We start from the raw sequence: 18,950 nt of genomic DNA, 5'->3' as shown, positions 1-18,950 counted from the left end.
AGAGGTCAGTGGAGGCAAGGGGAGAAGCAGACAGATCCAAGCAGAGAAGCAGAATATAAAGTCTCAGAGAGCAGAGTAGGAGGAGGGGTCTCAGACCCAGAAGAAAGAATGCATTAACATTGCTTCAGTCTGCATATTGGATATGGGCCATTGCTTCCAGACAGGTGTATGTCCCAGTCATAGTCAGAAACTTGTAAATGGGAATCTCTTGGTACCTGTATGAAATGTGTATACAATGGCCAGAGGTAAGGGGGAAATGTTAAGAGAATTGTGGTTCAGCTGCTGGATGAACTGATAAGTACCCTCTGGAAAAATAATCATTTTAAAAAGCTTTAGGACATGGGAAAATCTTGTGATAATTCAAGATCCAAATATGTGGCAGAAAATAAAATCCAGATGGAAAAATACTAACAATAATGCTATTCTTTTCTACTTTGTATATATATTATCGAACATCCTTATATTACTTTTATAATTACTTTTTTAATCTAAAGAAGCATAAAGATAAAATGTATACCCTGATAAGGCAGAGACAAAAATTATCCTAATTACCCTACCTAAATAATGGCCCTCTTTATGTGGCCACTGTAGATTAACTTTCCTTCCGAATTGTATTTCAGTTTGTGTGGTATATTCCACTTGCTTGTTAAGCCTGTCTACAGCCTTCTCCTTACCCATACACCCGGCTCCCCGCTTGCTCCCTAGATGTGTGGGCAGTATTGTGATGTCTGCCTGTTAATTTTGCTGTGACTGGGGCTGGTGTCTGGTTGGTGATTCATGTTTGTTCCAAAGTTGTACATCTGTGTTGGTTGCTTTGAAACTGTGCCCCCAGGGAATATGAAAGGCCATTTGTCTGAGACTGCTTCTTTGCATCAGAGAATTCTCCCCTGTCTTCTTCTTCTAAATTTCATCAAGCTCTCTTGTGAGTATAGCACTGAAGAAAGAAAAAAAATCAAAGACAAATATATAAAAAGAGTCTGGGTGTCAGCTATGCTGACACTAGTGAATATCTTGGGTATTAAAACTAGGAACAGAATGCCCTCTGAACCTCAATTTTAGACTAGAGTTTTGTGGACTTACCCTCTGCCCACTAGGAATGCTTCTAGAAGAAAAGAGGGCAAAGTGAGCTCTGATGGTACACCCAAGGGAAAAAGTTCTGAGAGCTGGGTGGGCATATCCACTTGGCACCCCTTCTAAGATGTTAGCGCAGATACACACAGCAGTGATATTCATAACATTTAATGACTAGTACCACATGAACCAAGTAAATGGACTCAGGCCATCATGCTGGAGCTCAAGATCCCCTGTTGTTCCAAACACCAAACCTTTAGTTACTGGCTCACCATGAAGTTCATCCCATCCTGGAGGGCCTGGGGCAGCGGCTGGATGCCAATGACTTTAAAAATATTTTGTTGCTTTAATATCCAAAAGTCTGTACCGATACATACCAGATACAAGAATACCCAAGAACTTTCAAAGCTTGTGATTACTGTTAGAGTTTGAGTAATCCCACTTGCACCTTTTAAGAACTTGCACTCCGTGTCCTTAAAAAGGGTTCAGAGACAGCATCTGGGCCTACCAGCTCTACAAGATTCAGGTGGCATGAAAGAACTCTTCTCCACAAAGGTTCTCTTCATTTTGCTCTGCAACTAATACAAATCTCACCCAAGGGAAGGTTGTAGTTTGTTTCATTATGTTTTTATCTGCTGTAATGTATGTGGCTTACAACCTAACTCTACCTCCAGCAAGCTTATGATACATCGCTTTGGCTGCCTGTCTGCAACCTTTTAAGAGCCTATCCCATGTCACTGGGTTTGCTGAGGAAATTCATAAGTGGCAACTTGAAAACCCAAATACCTATTGGGTTGCTGTAGCTTTTTCTTGTCCTTTAACCCAGAGAGTCTCTGGATCTAGACAGTGAAAGGAACTCACAGTTCATTGTCCAGTGGATCCTACTGGAACTGTGTGATTACCAAAGTCTCAGGTTATGAAGAATTGTATTGGAAGACTCAGGTCTTCCAAGACTCCATCTACAGTTGTTCCCCTTCCCTGCATCCTCATTTTGTGCAGTTTTGGTTACCTGTGGTCAACTGTGGTTCAACAATGCTGTGGAAAATTCCAGAAATAAGGATTTCATAAGTTTTAAATAACTTATCATAGTATATTTTATAATTGTTATGAGTTGCTTATCTCTTACCATGTGGAACTTACAAATTAAACTTATCACCAGAATATATGTACAGGGATAAAGTACAATATATGGAGACCTGGAATCGTCTACCTGTTTTTGTAGATGGGAGTTTTCAGTACATCTCCTGCATCATATAAAGGGGTAGTAAAACTATTCTTATGGCCTGTTACTTTAATAATCAGGGTCTATTCATCTCCTAAACCTTGTTTACCAAAATTGAAGAGTGGGATAGAAGTAGGATAGAATTATATATTTTACAGAATTGTTAGGGTCAGATGAAATAATATGTCAGAAAATACCTTGTCAACATGTGTGTGTGATGTGTATACATATATAGGTATATATAAAGGTATATATATGTATACATGTATACATATATACATATACGTATATATACCTATATATACATATATACATATACGTATATATACCTATATATGTGTATCTGCTTTCCCTTTATATTTATATATATATATATATGCTCTATTTTCTCTCCTTTCTCTCTCCCTCTCTCTTTCTCTTTCTATATAATCAAAATATATCTGAAGAGAACATCATTGTTAGAATTAGTAGAAGAAAAGAACCAAGAACTTAAGTTATGGCAGATATGTGAGTATAAGAGAAGCCAACTATTATGGCCTAACTTGGGGGAAAGGGGCATCCTTGCCTCATACCCTTTCACGTTGTAAAGCTTCAGCTAGACAGTGGTGGGTGTTCTAGAGAAAGGTTGTTACTATCATTTGAGGGTAAGTGAAGTTGTATGTATAGGAAAACATATATGGACAAACATGAGAAGAACACAATACTTAGGGTAATACCCAGTATGGGGAGAGAAAATGTAACAAAATCTCCAGTGCTCTTGTTTGTGTGTTCATTGATCCCAGCTAGTTCAAATAATTCTGGGCTTGATAGCACTTCCCAGAGCTGTGAGGACTGATCAGAAATCTCACTGTGGAGCTAGTGAAGTTATTGTCCTCTACAGCCAAGCTCTATAGGAATTTGGTGTTACTAGATTAAATCATTTCTGTGGTTAAACTTTAATATGAATATTAAGTCTTAGGTCAGACTTCTCATCTACTCAGACAGCATATATATATATATATATATATATATATATATATATATTCAGAATAACCATTTGTTCCCAAAACACTTAGAAATGTGCGTATTGTATCTTTAATGAAACCATATTTATTTGTGGCAAAAAAAATCCTTGCAGTTAGGAATACTCATTCCCATGATATTTTAGTTTTTGACTGTAGTATACGAGATGCCCTCTCTGGAGATACTATCACCAAACTATTTTGCTCTTGGCTTCAATTGTAAACTTGTCAAATACGCTCTTGCTAATCTTGGTGTTTGTTCCTGGCACTAAATTCTGGCTTTGCTAATGGTAGGCTCAAATAAATGTCTGAACAGTCTCTGTAAGACATAGTTTCCCATTACAAAATGGAAATTATAATGACTATAACTCAGAGCCATTTTGAGAATGAAAACTTTCTGTAAAGTGTAAAGCTTTATTATATATTCCTGGTACAAAGTATTTGCCATATATAGGTTCTTGATGCGTATTAGATGTCTTCCACCTGTGATTCTCATGTGACCAGAGTTCTCTGCTTTCTCTTCAAGCTTTGATGTGGAAAATGGCCCTTCACCAGGTCGGAGCCCACTGGATCCCCAGGCCAGTTCGTCTTCTGGGCTGGTGCTTCATGCCACCTTCCCGGGCCACAGCCAGCGCAGAGAGTCTTTTCTCTACAGATCAGACAGCGACTATGACTTGTCACCAAAGGCAATGTCGAGAAACTCATCACTTCCAAGCGAGCAGTGAGTACAACTCTTCTTGTCCAACTGCTAAATCTCATACTTTCTTCACATTTAACCCTGTCACAGCAAGATCAATGGCTCTCCTTTAACCCAAGGGAATAGGAAGGAGAAAAGTAAACAAAAACAGAGTTGACAAAGATGCCCATCTTAAGAACATTACTATTCTATAGCATGTGGCTTTGTAGCTTGGATTTTATCCAAGGGGGCTAACTGAGCACAATGCTCAGTTCACATCTGTTATTGATATTATAAAAAAAATCATTGGGCTTCATTTCTTAAACTGCTGAATCATTTATAGGATGGAAACCTGAACATATTTTGCAGGTCACATTTGCAATTTTGGCTGCACATGCATTTTGTATAATGCTCCACCAGAGAACGGTAGTTGGTTATCAGCATTTGTCCCCACTTGTATATTTAACTGAGGTGTTATTCAGTATGAACCTGTGTATCTTCTTGAGGACATTCACACAACAGTCCCTTGTTTTCCTGGATTCTTGATGAGACACAACAACATATACTCCTTTTCCCTGGGCAACACAGATAGATAATGTTTTTGTTTTGCTGCTATTAAATGTAGGTTGCTAACAATTACTGGATTGCCTATTTATTAAATTCTGAAACTAAATAAAATTGGATGGTGAAATCTATGCTTTAAAAGGTTTCCAGGCACACATACAAGTGTTTTTAACATCAAATGTTGTAAAAAATATCAGTAACTCCTTAACGTCTACAGCCTGGAAAATTCCACAGGATTCTTTTCCTCTGTTAGAAAGAAAGCCACAAAGGTCTGCCTTCTTGTGAAGGGGCAGAGGGCATTTTAAAGCTAGCAGCAAGAAAATATTGCCCAGGATATTTCTGCCAGAAAAATTTAATGGAACTACCCCAGATGTATTTTAATCATTGTGAGGACCAAAGTTCATTTTTTGTAAACTCATTTGAAAGAACTGAAACTCTCTGATATACCATGCAGTATGCTAGGTTCTGTGGAGGACATACAAAACCATAGAAAAATAACAGATGAGTCTAAAACAGATTTCATTCCTCCAAAGTTTCTAGTCTTGGGAAGAGCACAGCTAAACATACACACACATACACACAGAACCACAGAGTGGATGTGAATCATGAGACCACATTCCCTTACATCAGTTATCTCTGTTAATTGTCATAGAAATCCTGTCCAGTAGGGTTCACTATTTACCCCACTCTTTAGATAATGACTCTGAGACATTGAGAGACTGGCTTCTATCTCATATCTATATCCCATGTTGTAGCTAAGGATGATTGTGTTAGTCAGTTTTCTGTTGTTATAGCAAAATATATAGGACTATGTACTTGATAATTAAAGAGGTTTATTTGGTGATTTCAGTGGTTGGAGGGTCAAAGGATCATGGCTCTTCTCTTTGCCTACATTTATACATAGCAGAAAAATAGAAAAGGAACTAGCCATGCACAGAAGGGCAAAGTGAACTGGATGATGTTGCCTTATAACAACTCACTAAAATGATAACTAACTCCCGTTAAAAGACCTACATTAATCTTTTCTGAGCAAAATGCTTCCAATGACATAACTACCTGGCACTAGGCTCTGCCCCTTAAAGGTCCCATCACCTCCCAACATCACCACATTAAGGACCAAATTTATAACACATGAATCCTTCCTTGGAGGACACAATAAATCCAGATCCAAACCATAGTGACGAGCATATTCAAAACTTTTGGATTTCTCTTTGTTTATATTCTTCTAACTGTGAATAGCATTGGTATGACCAGGCTGGAAACAAACCAATGCAGAGTAAGGGCTACCTGAGGCTAGAGAAGTAACCATATTGAGTTGGCTTGACTATCATTCTAATTCTTTTCTCTACCAAGATAAAAACATAAAAGCTTTCTAGAGTTCATCATGAAGGAATGTAGGAAATTTGGTTAGCTCAAAATAATTGAGCTTCATTCACATGGTAATTTGCAGACAAAAGACTAGCTTTAGAAGTGAGTCATTCTCCAAATTAATTCTCATTCCAGCTACTAATTCTTCAAACTCATTCTAAACAGCTTGATGAATCTCCAGATTCTTCAGATCCTTTGAAGGAGACTTTGAGCAGATTCCAGAGCAAACTTTGTTGTTTCTTGACTTGGAATCACAGGCTTGTAGAGATTTTAAACATAAAGAGAATTTAGAGATTACAATGTATACCTGATGAGAGATGTAGTTCTGCATATTATATGCTGAACCTCTGTTACTACTGACTTCTCTCTTTGCAATTTACTGACCAGAAAATATTTCTCTCTTCTAACATTAAGACCTATTGAATGTCACCAACTTATACTTAGGAAAGTAAGAATGAATATATTGTGAAGAGAAAGAATTTTTAAATAAGAAGGAAAATCCTACTCCTGTAAAAATAAAGGAGAGTCTTGCCCAAGAATACAAAATGGGCAATGTAATATTACACTATGTTGATAACAGAATATATTAAAATATTTGTGAATAAAAATAGCACAAGCTTGCGCTTTGAAAACATTTTACATTACAGTATAAACTTTCATGCTTGCCAGCTTAGAAATTTATATTTACCAATATGAAAGAAAACAGAATCATCTGGTATTTCATTTCATCAGGATTATGTCAGAAAATCCAGTTCCACACATACATCTAGATTTTAACTGAAGTAATATTTATGGAGCTCTTTCACCCTAAAAAGCTCAGGATAAACCAAAATAGAGAACAAAAACGTCCTAAGCTCCCCACTTCTTCATCTGCCTTCTTCCAATAGATCTAGGGAGATGACGCGTCAGTCTTGAAATGTCTAGTTACAGGAATTTCCCTGCTAATAAATCCCTCAGACAAGCCGCCACCAGTGACTTATGCCTGTAATCCTAACTACTCAGGAGGCTGAGATCTGAGGATCAAGGTTTAAAGCCAGCCTGGCAGAAAAGTCCATGAGACTCTTATCTCCAATAAACCACTAGAAAACTGTAAGTGGAGCTGTGGCTCACATGGTAGAGTGCTTACCTTGAGCTGAAGAGCACACGGACAGTGCCCAAGGCCAGAGTTCAAGCCCCATGACCAACAAAAATAAGAGAAAAAAAAAAAGAAAGAAATCCCTCAGACTCAACACACAACAGTAATGCATTTATATAATAAGTGGGAGCCTTCATATAATTCTGCTATACTAAATCCTAATAATAGAAAGAAACATTAGTTTTTAAGCATTTCTTGTCCAAATTCTCTCAGAAAAATGGGAGAAAATTATAGGTGGGGAGACTAGGCAAAGGGTATTAATTGGGGGAAAAAACGATTGGAAGATTAAAAATGGCTTTAACTTTAACACAAAGGAGAGGTAGAAGTAAAGACTTCTAGTAAAGAAAAACAGTCTTCACAGAGTCCTCAAAGAAACATCAGATGCTTTCCTGGAGGTGGCAATAATCTGTTTGTGCTATTCTGTTTTTGGGTTATAGTCAACTCTATTGTAATCCCATCTCAGGTTGAGGTACACATTTTACAGCGGAGTATTAAAGTATTGGAAATTGACAAGGGTAATTTTATTGCCCAAAGTGTTGCAAGGACTGCTCTGCACAAGAATCAGCTTTGATTATGGACCTGCAGAGCCACAGAGCAGTAGCCACCATGTTTTTTCCATATGGTCACATCATTTGCAAAACCTTCCACAGACAGTTTGTGAATGCTACCATTTACATGGATACTAAGAGGTTTCCAGAAAGGGTTGTCAGGGGAAATGAGACCTAAGGACCAATATAAAAAAAGTACAAATAAGAGTTCACTCAAATTTAAGACCTGTTTATTAATTGACTACCAAAAAGTACTCTGACTTACATCCATTCCTCTTACTAGTGCTATAAATGTTAAACACATTGGATCTTTTTATGATCTAAATTATCTGTCAGGAAAACCACACAGTTCTCAAATACGTAATATTTAAAGTACTTTCCATATATCAATTCATCTAATCTTTATATCCTCAGGGTGGTAGGTACTATAATCTCCTTTAAAGAAGAGGGCATTAGGGAAACAGAGTTTGAACTCAAAGAGTACAAGCAGATAAGCTTTTGAGAATATCCAGTATATCAATTCTGCATGGGGCTGAAAAATAAAAATAATGATGTTAATTTCTGCTTGTCTGCCTTTCCAGCTACTAAAAGGATCATATTCATTTTATCTTTTAATAAGGATTCATCTAAATAGGTACTTGACTGTACCTTCAAAGGAGCTAAAGATTTGGCAAGTCAGTAAGTGGTTTTAATAGGGGCAGAAAGGTACATAAGAGGGAAGGCCAATTTTGATAACTAACTCTCTAGTTCTGGCCAGCACTGTGGGAGGCCCTGCTCAGTATGGCTGAAACAGCCAACATGAGGCTTAGGGAAGTGGTGAAAGAGAAGAAACAAGAACCTTGTCATTAAAGGCCCAGGAATTGTTCTTTATGCTGAACACAAACTGTGGGGAGCTAGTACAGGCCTTAATTTTAGGAAGGAAGATACATGATCAGATGTTTGTTTGTGACAGATGGCTCTAATTGCAGTGTGAAGTAAGATTTGGAGAATGGAAAAGCTTAAAGAACCAGATGGGAGGCTGCTTTGGTAATACATATAATAGACGATGGCAAACCACATCTGAGTAGGTTTAGTGGGAGATTCATAAATATTTGCCAAATCAACAGGGGTTGGTGGTTAATGTGAAGTAAGGAAGAGGGAAGTTTCAAGCTTGGCCAATAAGCAAGTTCCTGAGATCAGGAACTTGCTTTCATCACATGAAATAATGTCTGTGGAAGCACTATGTAAACTAGTGTGCAATGGAAGGTGAATTTATTAGACTACCATAGAGGAAGGCATTGACAACTTAAGTACATTCTGAACAGCTGGGAAGAAAGGCATTCAGCTCTTTCATTTTAATAACAAAGATACCTCCTTCTAATAAGAATAGCTTTTTTTTTGTTGATCCTGAGGTTTGAACTCAGGGCCTGGGCCCTGTCCCTGAGCCTCTTTGTGCCCAAGGCTAGCACTCTACCACTTGAGCCACGATGCCACTTCAGGCTTTTTCTGAGTGATTTATTGGAAATAAGAGTCTCATGGACTTCTCTGTCCCAGCTGGCTTTGAACCACAATCCTCAGATCTCAGTCTTCTAAGTAACTAGGATTACAGGCATGAGCCCACTGGCACCTGCTAAGAATAACTTTTACTAAATAAATGTTTTATGTAACAAAAACTTATTTAAAATTGTACAAGTATAATAGCTCATTATAGGAACCCCATTTTACAGATGAAGAAATCAAGATATGGAAAGATTGCCTAATAACTTGCCCAATAACTCACAACTAATAATACTGCAGTTGACAACAAATTGATACTGTCCAAAATCTGTCCACTAGTGTCCATCACTGTATAAGACTGACTAAAATCAATAACAAGGGAGCCCATGTACAATTCTGCGTTTAGAGAGGAAACAGTGAAGTGAAATTAACTAATAGAGTTCAGACTGTAATCGTTAGAAGCAGCATTTTTTGCTTTCTAGATAACCATATCATTTTCTAATTCACACCCACACCTCAATTCCAAGAGTCCAAGACTCAGTTCTATGACTAGCATTCTCAGTTCGTCTGTATTCATCCTGTAATGTACTGCTTTGGTCACCAGAGGGTACTCGTGCAATAGTTGTGCGTATCTAGCCTGGTTCCTGAATTGTTTTTAGTCGTTTAGGAAATTATGATAAATTCATCCATTATTTATTTATTTTATTGGTTCTGGTCCTGGGTCTTGAACACAGGTCCTGGGCACTGTCCCTGAGCTTCTTTTGTCCAAGGCTAGCACACTACCACTTTTGCCACAGCTACATGTCTAGCTGATTTTTGTTTTGTTTTTTCAAAGCAGAGATAAGAGTCTCATATACTTTTCTGCCTGGGCTAGCTTTGAACCATGATCCTCATATCTCAGCATCCTGAATAGACTATTTAAAATTTAATAGGAAGTATATAGGAAAAAAGTCATGAGGACAAATAAGAAAGCAAGAAGATGTTGGAGAAGTTTTAAGGTGCTGTTGAGTTCTTGGGGTACATGTTGACAGTAAGATAACCATTGGTATCTAGATGGAGACATCAAGCATGAAGCAGGAAATAAGGGCATTCAAGCTACAGATTTAGGAGATGGTTAAGGCAATGATAGCAGATAGATTCATAAGGTGATGGTATGAATAGATATTGACCCCAAGCTTAGGATTCTTGGGAGAGAAGAAATTATATTAATTATCTATGTTTTTTAAATTTCTCATTCTATATTTATTCTATATTTATATCTAAATTTATAGTTCTTTTTTAAAAAATGCTTTTCAGTGGTCAGGGACTAAAGGAAGAAACGCTTTTCCCTAAGAGAAATGTTCATATTACCTGAACTGCAAAATGGCAACCTCTCTGAACAAACCTTTTGTTCAGCAATAAAAGTATATTAAAAATACTTTCACTCTCACATTTTGTTTTAATTTGAGGGATTCTGTACAATTCTGTACAATTTGATATGACAGCTGTGCAAGATCATAAAATGAGAAGCATAGTATTTATAAGCACAGATTTGGGGAATCAGATAGTTCTTCCACACACTTATGGGGTGCTAGCTAAGCAACTGTTTAGTGGTACTGCATCCTGATGTCACGTCAAACATGAAAATGGGACGAGTACTTGCCTCTGAAGTATGTTACAAAAGTTAAAGGAGATAATGCACATAAAAGGCCTGATGCGAATAATCACTCATGGAGATTGTGTAATTACTCTTTGGGTCATTTTGTAATTGTTCTTTGTGTGTGTGTGGTGTGGTGTGTGTGTGTGTGTGTGTGTGTGTGTGTGTGTGCGTGTGTGTGATATAAAGTGAATACACAGAACATTTCTAGTTAACCTTGATGAGACTTCTAGCTAAAGACAAAGGAGGAAAGTATCATATGAAATAGGATACCATGTTAAAAGTGTATGCTACAGAGGCCCAGGTGGATGTATATGCTGTTCAGCTCTGGATCCTCAGCTCTCACTCAGGTCCTGGTACCAGGCAGATTGCTGTCATGTAGCTACTGAATCAGGTGTTGTCTTTGTGTGGTGCTAGTGAGGACAGAGGAGTTTAGAATAGACAATCAGGGGAGCTTAGCATCACCAGGTCCTGTGCTGCTATCCACATCATAACAATGAATTGGTCTGAGTTTGTGACTGCAGCCCAGGCCAGCATATCTTTTTATAGCTTTAAAACCTTGCTAAGGAATGTTATGTTGATTTATTAAAAATGAGTGCAAGAGAGTAATATAGTCTTAAAATTGCAATACATTAAGGATGGCATAATTAGGTTTTGTCCCAAATGAAGGACAATGTTATGATTTTTGCAGGTTTGGTCTGACCCATTAAAACCTTTTCCTTGGGTATTTTTAAGGAGAAAAAAAAGTATATTAAAAACAAAAAAAGTAATGGGATTCCCAGAGAGGAATTTCTGTTTAAATGCCGTTAAAGCTGTGGTTCAAATCAACAAAAGCCAGGAAATTCAAAGTTAACCTTTATCCAGCCTCTTATACCTTTTTTCCAACACTGTGTGTCTGTGAAGAACAGCTCCCTCTTTGAATTTCCTGGCTCTAGTAACCAAAATCCACAAGTTGCTTTGAATTACAGTACTCTGGGCTGCTATTTAATGGAACTATACCCTGAGGATACATGCTTACTTGCAAAGGCTTATATGTGGAATCCCTGTAAATCTAGAATCCGTGAACCTGCTGATTGATACATGTGTGTGTGGGGTGGGGGCGGGTGGTGGTGGTGGTGGTGGTGATGTGTGTGTGTGTGTGTGTGTGTGTGTGTGTGTGTGTGTGTGTGTGTGTGTGTGTGTGTGTGTTCCTTTCTTTCCTTCTTTCTTTGAGATCCCCTGGGATCTCAATTTCTGCCAGATTGGAAATTCTGCCATCTATGCACACAGAATTGATAGGACATTTGCTTTACTTCTACTGACAAGGGTAATATTACACTTTTAATGCTTTTTTTTTCTCTTTTTCACTAGACACGGTGATGACTTGATCGTCACTCCTTTCGCCCAGGTATGTATTCTGCTTGTCCTGGCTTGTTCTCACTCATGAGATGTTCTAAATGTGACTTCTAAGCATGAGCATTTGTCGCTACCAATATTCTGAAATCTTCTTCTCCTAGGTCCTCGCCAGCTTGAGAAGTGTGAGGAACAACTTCACTCTACTCACAAATCTTCATGGAACATCCAACAAGTAAGTTGACTGTGTACACTCACAAATCCCATCCAGAAAAGCAGAAAACACTGCACATCATGTTTAAAAGTAACTATTGCACAGAGAAATAGTCCCCAAGATAAGTTAGGCTACACAAGGAAATTTGAAAATCCAATGGAGCAATATATTTTAAAATTGGTAAAACATGAAAAATTATCAGGTCTGAGTGTTATTAATTTTGTACCCTTAGCACAGTATACCATAGGGTCTCAACAAATGAAATAATGATATTTTTGTTTGACTCTCTATCCAAAATGGCCATAAAGGTTATTTAAATTCTTTTTCAGTAAGCTATCAATTATTCCAGAAATTCAAACTCAAAGGTATGAAACAGTCCATACAGACTGTTTTCAAATGATATAAAAACAGGTTCATGAAGTTTCATTCTTCTCTGCCACCAAATAAATATATGACCTTGATCACTTCAATTTACATCTTTGATCCTGGGTCTTCTCACATGTAAAATAAAGGAATTGAATTTGTTTTTTCCTACAGTAACTTTCTCTTCAAAATCTATGAGCCTAACTGAACTTCTGTGCACTCCACTCTACTGCATGTTTTAAAAGGTTACCTCAGGCTTAGGAAACTGTAGAATGCATGATTCTGGGATCCAATATTTATTTTGTATATACTATTCATTCATGCATAGGCGTACGTGTACATTATCAAATACTTACTACGCACCTGTTTTGTACTTAGCACTGATGATACAACAATGATCAAAACATAAAGGTCCTCTGCATTAAGGCATTTAATATGAAGTTCCTAGAGATGATGTGGTAAATAATCAGACCAGGACTGTAGCCACATGGGACTATGTTTGACAATTGTGACCTACAGGCTCCCTCTATGTTCCCTTCTCCATCCTTAATAATTAGCAGCCTCTTCTGTCTTCCTGAGGTATCTTTCTCTGACCTATCACACCTAGCTGAATTGCTCTCATTTGGCTCCAAGGCACTTTAAATACCTTTTCACACTTCTTTTTTTCTTTTTAAAGTGGGTACTTGTGTTTGAACTAAAAGCATCCCACTTGCCAAACAGGAGCTCTACTGTTGAGCCACGCCTCTAGCTCTGTTTGGCTCTTTGGCGTTAGTTTTTGAGATAGGGTCTTGATTCCTGGTCAAGTGTGCACCTGGACCATGATGCATATATTTTTGGCATCTCACCATAGCTGAAATGATAGGGAATGTGCCACCACAGCCAGCCTCTTCCACTTAGATGGAGTAGACTTGTTGACTTTTCTTCCCAGGGTTGAAATTATAAACAAAAACTATAAACTTCCCAATCACAGCCTCCCAAGTAACTAAGGTGATAGCTACCATCATACAGATCCTTATCATTCCCTTTTTGGAATTCTGCCATCCTAGACTGTGTGCCCCTGATGCCTAAACTTGTGTTGGTTTTTCTTTGAATTTTTAAGTAGTAGAATGTCACATAGTTCACACTCTACAAATATTGATTTTTTAAAAATGCTCATGACTGTTATTGTCATGTCCACTCTCTGGATAAGGAAACAAAGCTTCAGAAGAGTACATGACTTACACAGGACCACACAGCTTCTAGACAACAACAGCCATACATGGAGCCTGGTGTCCTGTCTTGCAGTACAGCATTCTCATTGACTGTACCTGCAGAGTTCCCCTAAATTATGGGAGATGTTCCTGGAAACTTTTAGAAGAGAAAGATACTTAGGAAGAACTTGTGTAATCGAGGACAGCAAGCTGGAGACATTTGCTAATGAGGATGACACTCTGGGACAGAATAATATAGATGGGAACATGGAGGAAAGGATGAAAAAGGACACATTTTAAAGGCTTCTTTAGTACAACTGGACTCAGAAGGACTACATTACATAGCTACAAGAAGTAGGCACTAGTTTTTCTATTTGCTACCGTGGCCTTGGGGCTTTCTCCTCTGTTAGCAGTAGTTGGGCGTCTACTACCCTGGTGATTAATAACCTATGTCAGCTTAAACCACTTTCTCAATAAGCCTGTGGGGTTCCGGGCCACATAAACGGAGGAACTAAGTACCTTGAGCTTATTGTTCCCATACACAGAACTGACCCATTTTCAAGTCTGCCTGAGAATCCTTCAAATGATGGCCCTTTGTGCCACACTAATTAAGGAGAATGTGTCTCTAGCAACAAGACATCTACTCTTCTTCCACAAACACATATCCATATGTGAAATCGACATCAGGCATTTGTTGATTTCAAGCATTTTTCTTTTTTGTATAACCAATACCAAACAACAAAATTTTAAGGCAGCCTAATTCCCTCTTGTGCTTCATCAAACGGAGTTAAGATTGTCTCAGCTTAGCCCAAGGAGTGAGAACCTGGGTCTCAGTCAATTAATGGTTTTCAGCTATAGGTGGAATAATCTGTGGAAATCTGAGGGTCCATGTAATGCACCCCATTCTATTTGTGTTATGCTCAATATTCTCAAACAACTAAAGAAAATCCAAGAGAAGGCTCCGAAAGGAAAATTTGCAGTCAGGAGTGGGTACAACATGCAAAGAGCATCTCTTCATCTCCCACACACATATTCACTTACATTAACACTGAAACTGGAAGATTTGTGGAATTCAGACGTTGTTTTCTTGGATATTTAACTTTGGTTCCAGAGTGCCACTCCCTGCCTTGAATGTAACATTTAAGCAATAATTATGTCCTTGGAGTAGTTTTCATGAGACATCTGGTTAGTGTGGTTTATTATATGAAAAAGAACTCCCACATTGAACTACGCCTCTCACAAGTTGGGGTTCCTTTTATCTTTTGGCTGTCTGTGCTGCATAAAAGTGGTCCATTGTCTGCCTGAGCTTTGGCACCCAAAGGGTGAAAATCTCAGAGTTCCTGTGGAGGTGATTTCTTTGCACTTTCATGAAATGTCCCATTGAGGTATGCTTGATTGAGCCTGTATTTCTTGGCTGCAAATTAAAACCTACATTTCCTTTGTCCCAGGAGCTAATTTTGAAAAAAATGTGGCTTTCATTTGGGATTGTTAATACAGATAAGCACCCCTAAAGCATTTGCTAACTTACAATAAACCAATAGATTAATGTATTGCTCCACCATAATGTAGAGTAATAATGGTGTGTGGATGAGTGTCCATTAGCCAGTAGTCTGAAATTCAAGAATGGAGTTTGGAGCAAAGTGGTCTCCTTCATCATAATCCCTGTCACTAACATAATGGTATGCCATGTGTGGCTACCAGGAAATCATGTACCATCACTGCATTAACATTCTTCCAAAGCATGTTTCAGTCAAAATGAATGTAATCTTTGAGAAATAATTAGTAACCGCTTTTTAAAATATATACCTGAAATGTCTTTCACTGCTGTATATACTTTGGCATGGGGTTTAAATTAGCTGAGAATCATAAAATCTTGAGCATTCAGAGCTGGAAAAAAACCCTAGCCAAATTTCCTTAGAGTAAGGGAGGAAATATATGGAAAACCCCTCACGCAGGACCTAGCACATTGTAAATCAGCAGTAAACGTTAGTTGCCATCGGCTCACCTCAAGTGAGGAAGAAACGGAGCGGTTCTGTGAGTTGCCGAGGGCTACATAGTTGGAAGGTGCCAGAGCCAGGCAGAGGATTCTTATCTTCTTATTCATAGCCCAGTTCTCTCTCTGCTCTGGGAAGTATTAACTGCTGTGGCCCTATCCCCTGCCCTTCAACTCCCCCTCCCCCATCTCGAACATCCAGTTTCCTCTTATTATTGAGTCATACATTAAGGACCATTGGAAACTGGGCAAGCAATATAATTTTCCCCAATATCATTTTTCCCTCACAGTCATCACTGTTTTCTAACTTGCAGCCTCATGCTTTACATACCATGCCTTCTAGAGTTATTTATTCAGTTAAAATGTATGGAGTCTCTTCTTTGTACTGGGGATCAAGAATAAAAGATAGCCCAAACAAACATGGTTTCTGCCTTTCGAAGCTTCCATACAGAGATGCTTGGTCTTAATTAGCAACTCTAAATAAAGGCCATATAGTTACAAATGACATCCAGGAATTTTCGTATTATGTCCAACTTCCAGAAATCACAGAGGGAATGAAGTCCTGCAAATAGTCATGTTATTAAGAAAGGAGAGATTTCCAACATTTAGGATCACATGGTTAAATGGCTCCTTAACAAAAAGCCTTCTTTGGGACTTAGCAATAGATACAGGATAAAGTTATTAAAAGCATTCTATGAATTCAATGAACATGCTTTGAATGCCTGTGTCATACAAAATATTATGTGGGAGTGCAGGGATGCAACGGAGAAGGAGATTCAGGCTTTGCTTTTACTTCTCCCAGGTAAGTTCGGAGGAGACACATAGAAAGATGTGAATTGCAATGCAATATGTGCAATGCAATGAGGGTGGGCAGAGGAGATAACAGCACAGGCAAGGAGGGCAGGCACAGGACAGAAGGCTCACCTTATCAGGAGATACCTCAGTATAGTCCCAAGATATGTAAAAAGAGGTTAAAATGGAGGCTGGTGAAGGAGGAGGAGACGAGTATTACTTAGTAAATCTCTGCAAAGACATAGCAATGGTAGGTAGCATGTAGACTTAATACCATAAAAACACCAGGTGATGGTTGTTCACATCTCAAATCCTAGTTACTCAGGAGGCTGAGATCTGAGGACCATATTTTGAAGCCAGCCCAGACAGAAAGTCCATGAGACTCTTATTTCCAGTTAACCAACACAAAGCCCAAAGTGGAAGTATGGATCAGGTGACATAGTGTCAACCTTAAGTGAAAAATCCAAGTATGAATGAATGTTCTGAATTCAAGCTCCACTACTAGCACACACACAAAGATTTTGTGAACAGAAAGCCAGGCAAAACATTCCAAGAGAGTACTTCGTTCCTCACATCACTTTCACATCAATAGTTCATCTAATTAACAACCCATCAGTATTTTTTGGAATTTGCAGTATTTCATAGGAAATTCATTGGTAAGACAGAAGGAAAAGGAGCCAAAGAGCATCCTGAAGGGAATGAATTGCAGATGAGTGGTAGAGATAGTATGTTCTCATCCTCATTAAGATGAGGAAGTAACCCTAAAGATAGAGATAAAACACCATTGGAGAGTAGAGAAGGGACTGTTTCAGCTAAGTAAGTAGTATTCATTGGAAAAGATATTTTGCCTTGGAAAGGTAGAGGAGATTTAGTGTGCACAGAACTTCTCTGACAGAGGAATCACCTGAGAAATGACACAAAAGGAACAACACATGCTCAAGGCAAAAGGAATGATTGTGTTTAGGCTTGGTAAGCTCTACATCAGTTCTTTCATTCATATATCCATCCCTTAACCCATCTATCCTACCATCCATCATCCATCCATCCATTCATCCATTCAACTAGCCACTCAATGTGTATTACTGAGCAGTTGGTATACAAGAGGCTGTCATGGATGGGATCCCATAAGTTGTTCCCTACCTACAAAAAGTTTAATTTTAATCTAAGAATTCATATACTACACAGAGACTAATTAGATAGTGGTGTGTGTGTGTGTGTGTGTGTGTGTGTGCTAGTCCTGGGGCTTGAACTCAGGGCTTGGGTGCTATCCCTGAAGTATTTTTCTCAAAACTAGCACAATAACACTTGAGCTACAGCTTCACTTCCAGCTTTTTGGTGATTAATTGGAGATAAGAGTCTCATGCACTTTTCTGTCCTGGCTGGCTTTGAACCACAATTCTCAGATCTCTACCTCCTGAGTAGCTAGGATTACAGACATGAGTACTGGCACCCAGATGACAGTGCCTATTTCAATTACAGTTTTGAAGTTCTACAAAGGAAAAACACAAGCTGCACAAAAGCACAAGCCAGTCGGTAGTTTGAGATGATATGTCAGGTGCAGAGGAGAAATCCTGAGAGATAAGCGGGAAAAAGTATGTTGAGGCCAGAAGAGCAAAAGACTTTTTATACCATGCCAAGGAGTTTAGAATTTAATCTCTCATTTTCCCTGAAAAACAGCCCTCAATATTAATGCAGGTGTTGTCAGCTGATGATATAGTGAAAGAGCTTACACTCTGATTCAGAAAAATTTGGCTTTGAATCCTGCCGTGCCAGCGAGAAACCAACTATGTTTCAGTATGTTTCTTAACTTCTGTAAGCGTCATTATTTTATCTTTAAAATGTAATGATAATGCTCTCAGGGAAAGCTAAGAATTACCTTAGTACTGTGTCTCCCAGAGAAATATCTCTGGATGATAATTTCTTGCCTCTTGTCACATAGAAAACTTTGATGCTTCGGAATCAGGTGCCTTTGTCTAGGATCACCCAGCTAATAAATTAGCACTGTCTAAGATCCTTTCAATAGACTCTGAAGCCACAATGTATGATTGCATAGAAGCTAGGTCATCCCTAATCCACAAGAGATTCACTTGCAGCATGTGAAAACTAAGGAAAATAATCTATGTGATCAAACCAGTATGAAGATACTTCCTTAGCAACATGATGAAGGGCTTTCTCTGGTAGTTATGTGACTTTTTTTTCTCAAACTTCTTGTGTAGGGAAATTCATGGAGAAATACATATGTATGTATATATGTGTAGATATGTACATATATATACATATATATATGTATGTATATATTCTCAGGCCTCATGCTGGATGTATGTATGTATGTATGTATTGAAAGATGCTCTCAGTGACTGAGAAAAAGA

General features: G+C 38.3%; 1 protein-coding gene across 6 annotated transcripts in view; it reads left to right on the top strand.

Annotated features, from left to right (window-relative positions):
• The window catches only part of Pde4b (phosphodiesterase 4B), a 522,330-nt gene that overhangs the window by 390,404 nt on the left and 112,976 nt on the right, over positions 1 to 18,950 (top strand). For all 6 annotated transcript variants that reach the window (XM_070025809.1, XM_070025806.1, XM_070025807.1 and 3 more), the window contains 3 exons: positions 3,821 to 4,015; positions 12,048 to 12,084; positions 12,194 to 12,264. In XM_070025809.1, coding sequence (XP_069881910.1) covers positions 3,821 to 4,015; positions 12,048 to 12,084; positions 12,194 to 12,264 — 303 coding nt within the window. The remainder of the gene's footprint in view (positions 1 to 3,820; positions 4,016 to 12,047; positions 12,085 to 12,193; positions 12,265 to 18,950) is intronic.

This window comes from Dipodomys merriami, unplaced genomic scaffold (assembly GCF_024711535.1).
Source record: "Dipodomys merriami isolate MVZ:Mamm:240054 unplaced genomic scaffold, mDipMer1.0.p SCAF_172, whole genome shotgun sequence".
Classification (NCBI taxonomy): Eukaryota; Metazoa; Chordata; class Mammalia; order Rodentia; family Heteromyidae; genus Dipodomys; species Dipodomys merriami.
The sequence above is the reverse complement of the archived record's forward strand: the minus strand, read 5'-3'. Positions and strand labels throughout refer to the sequence as shown.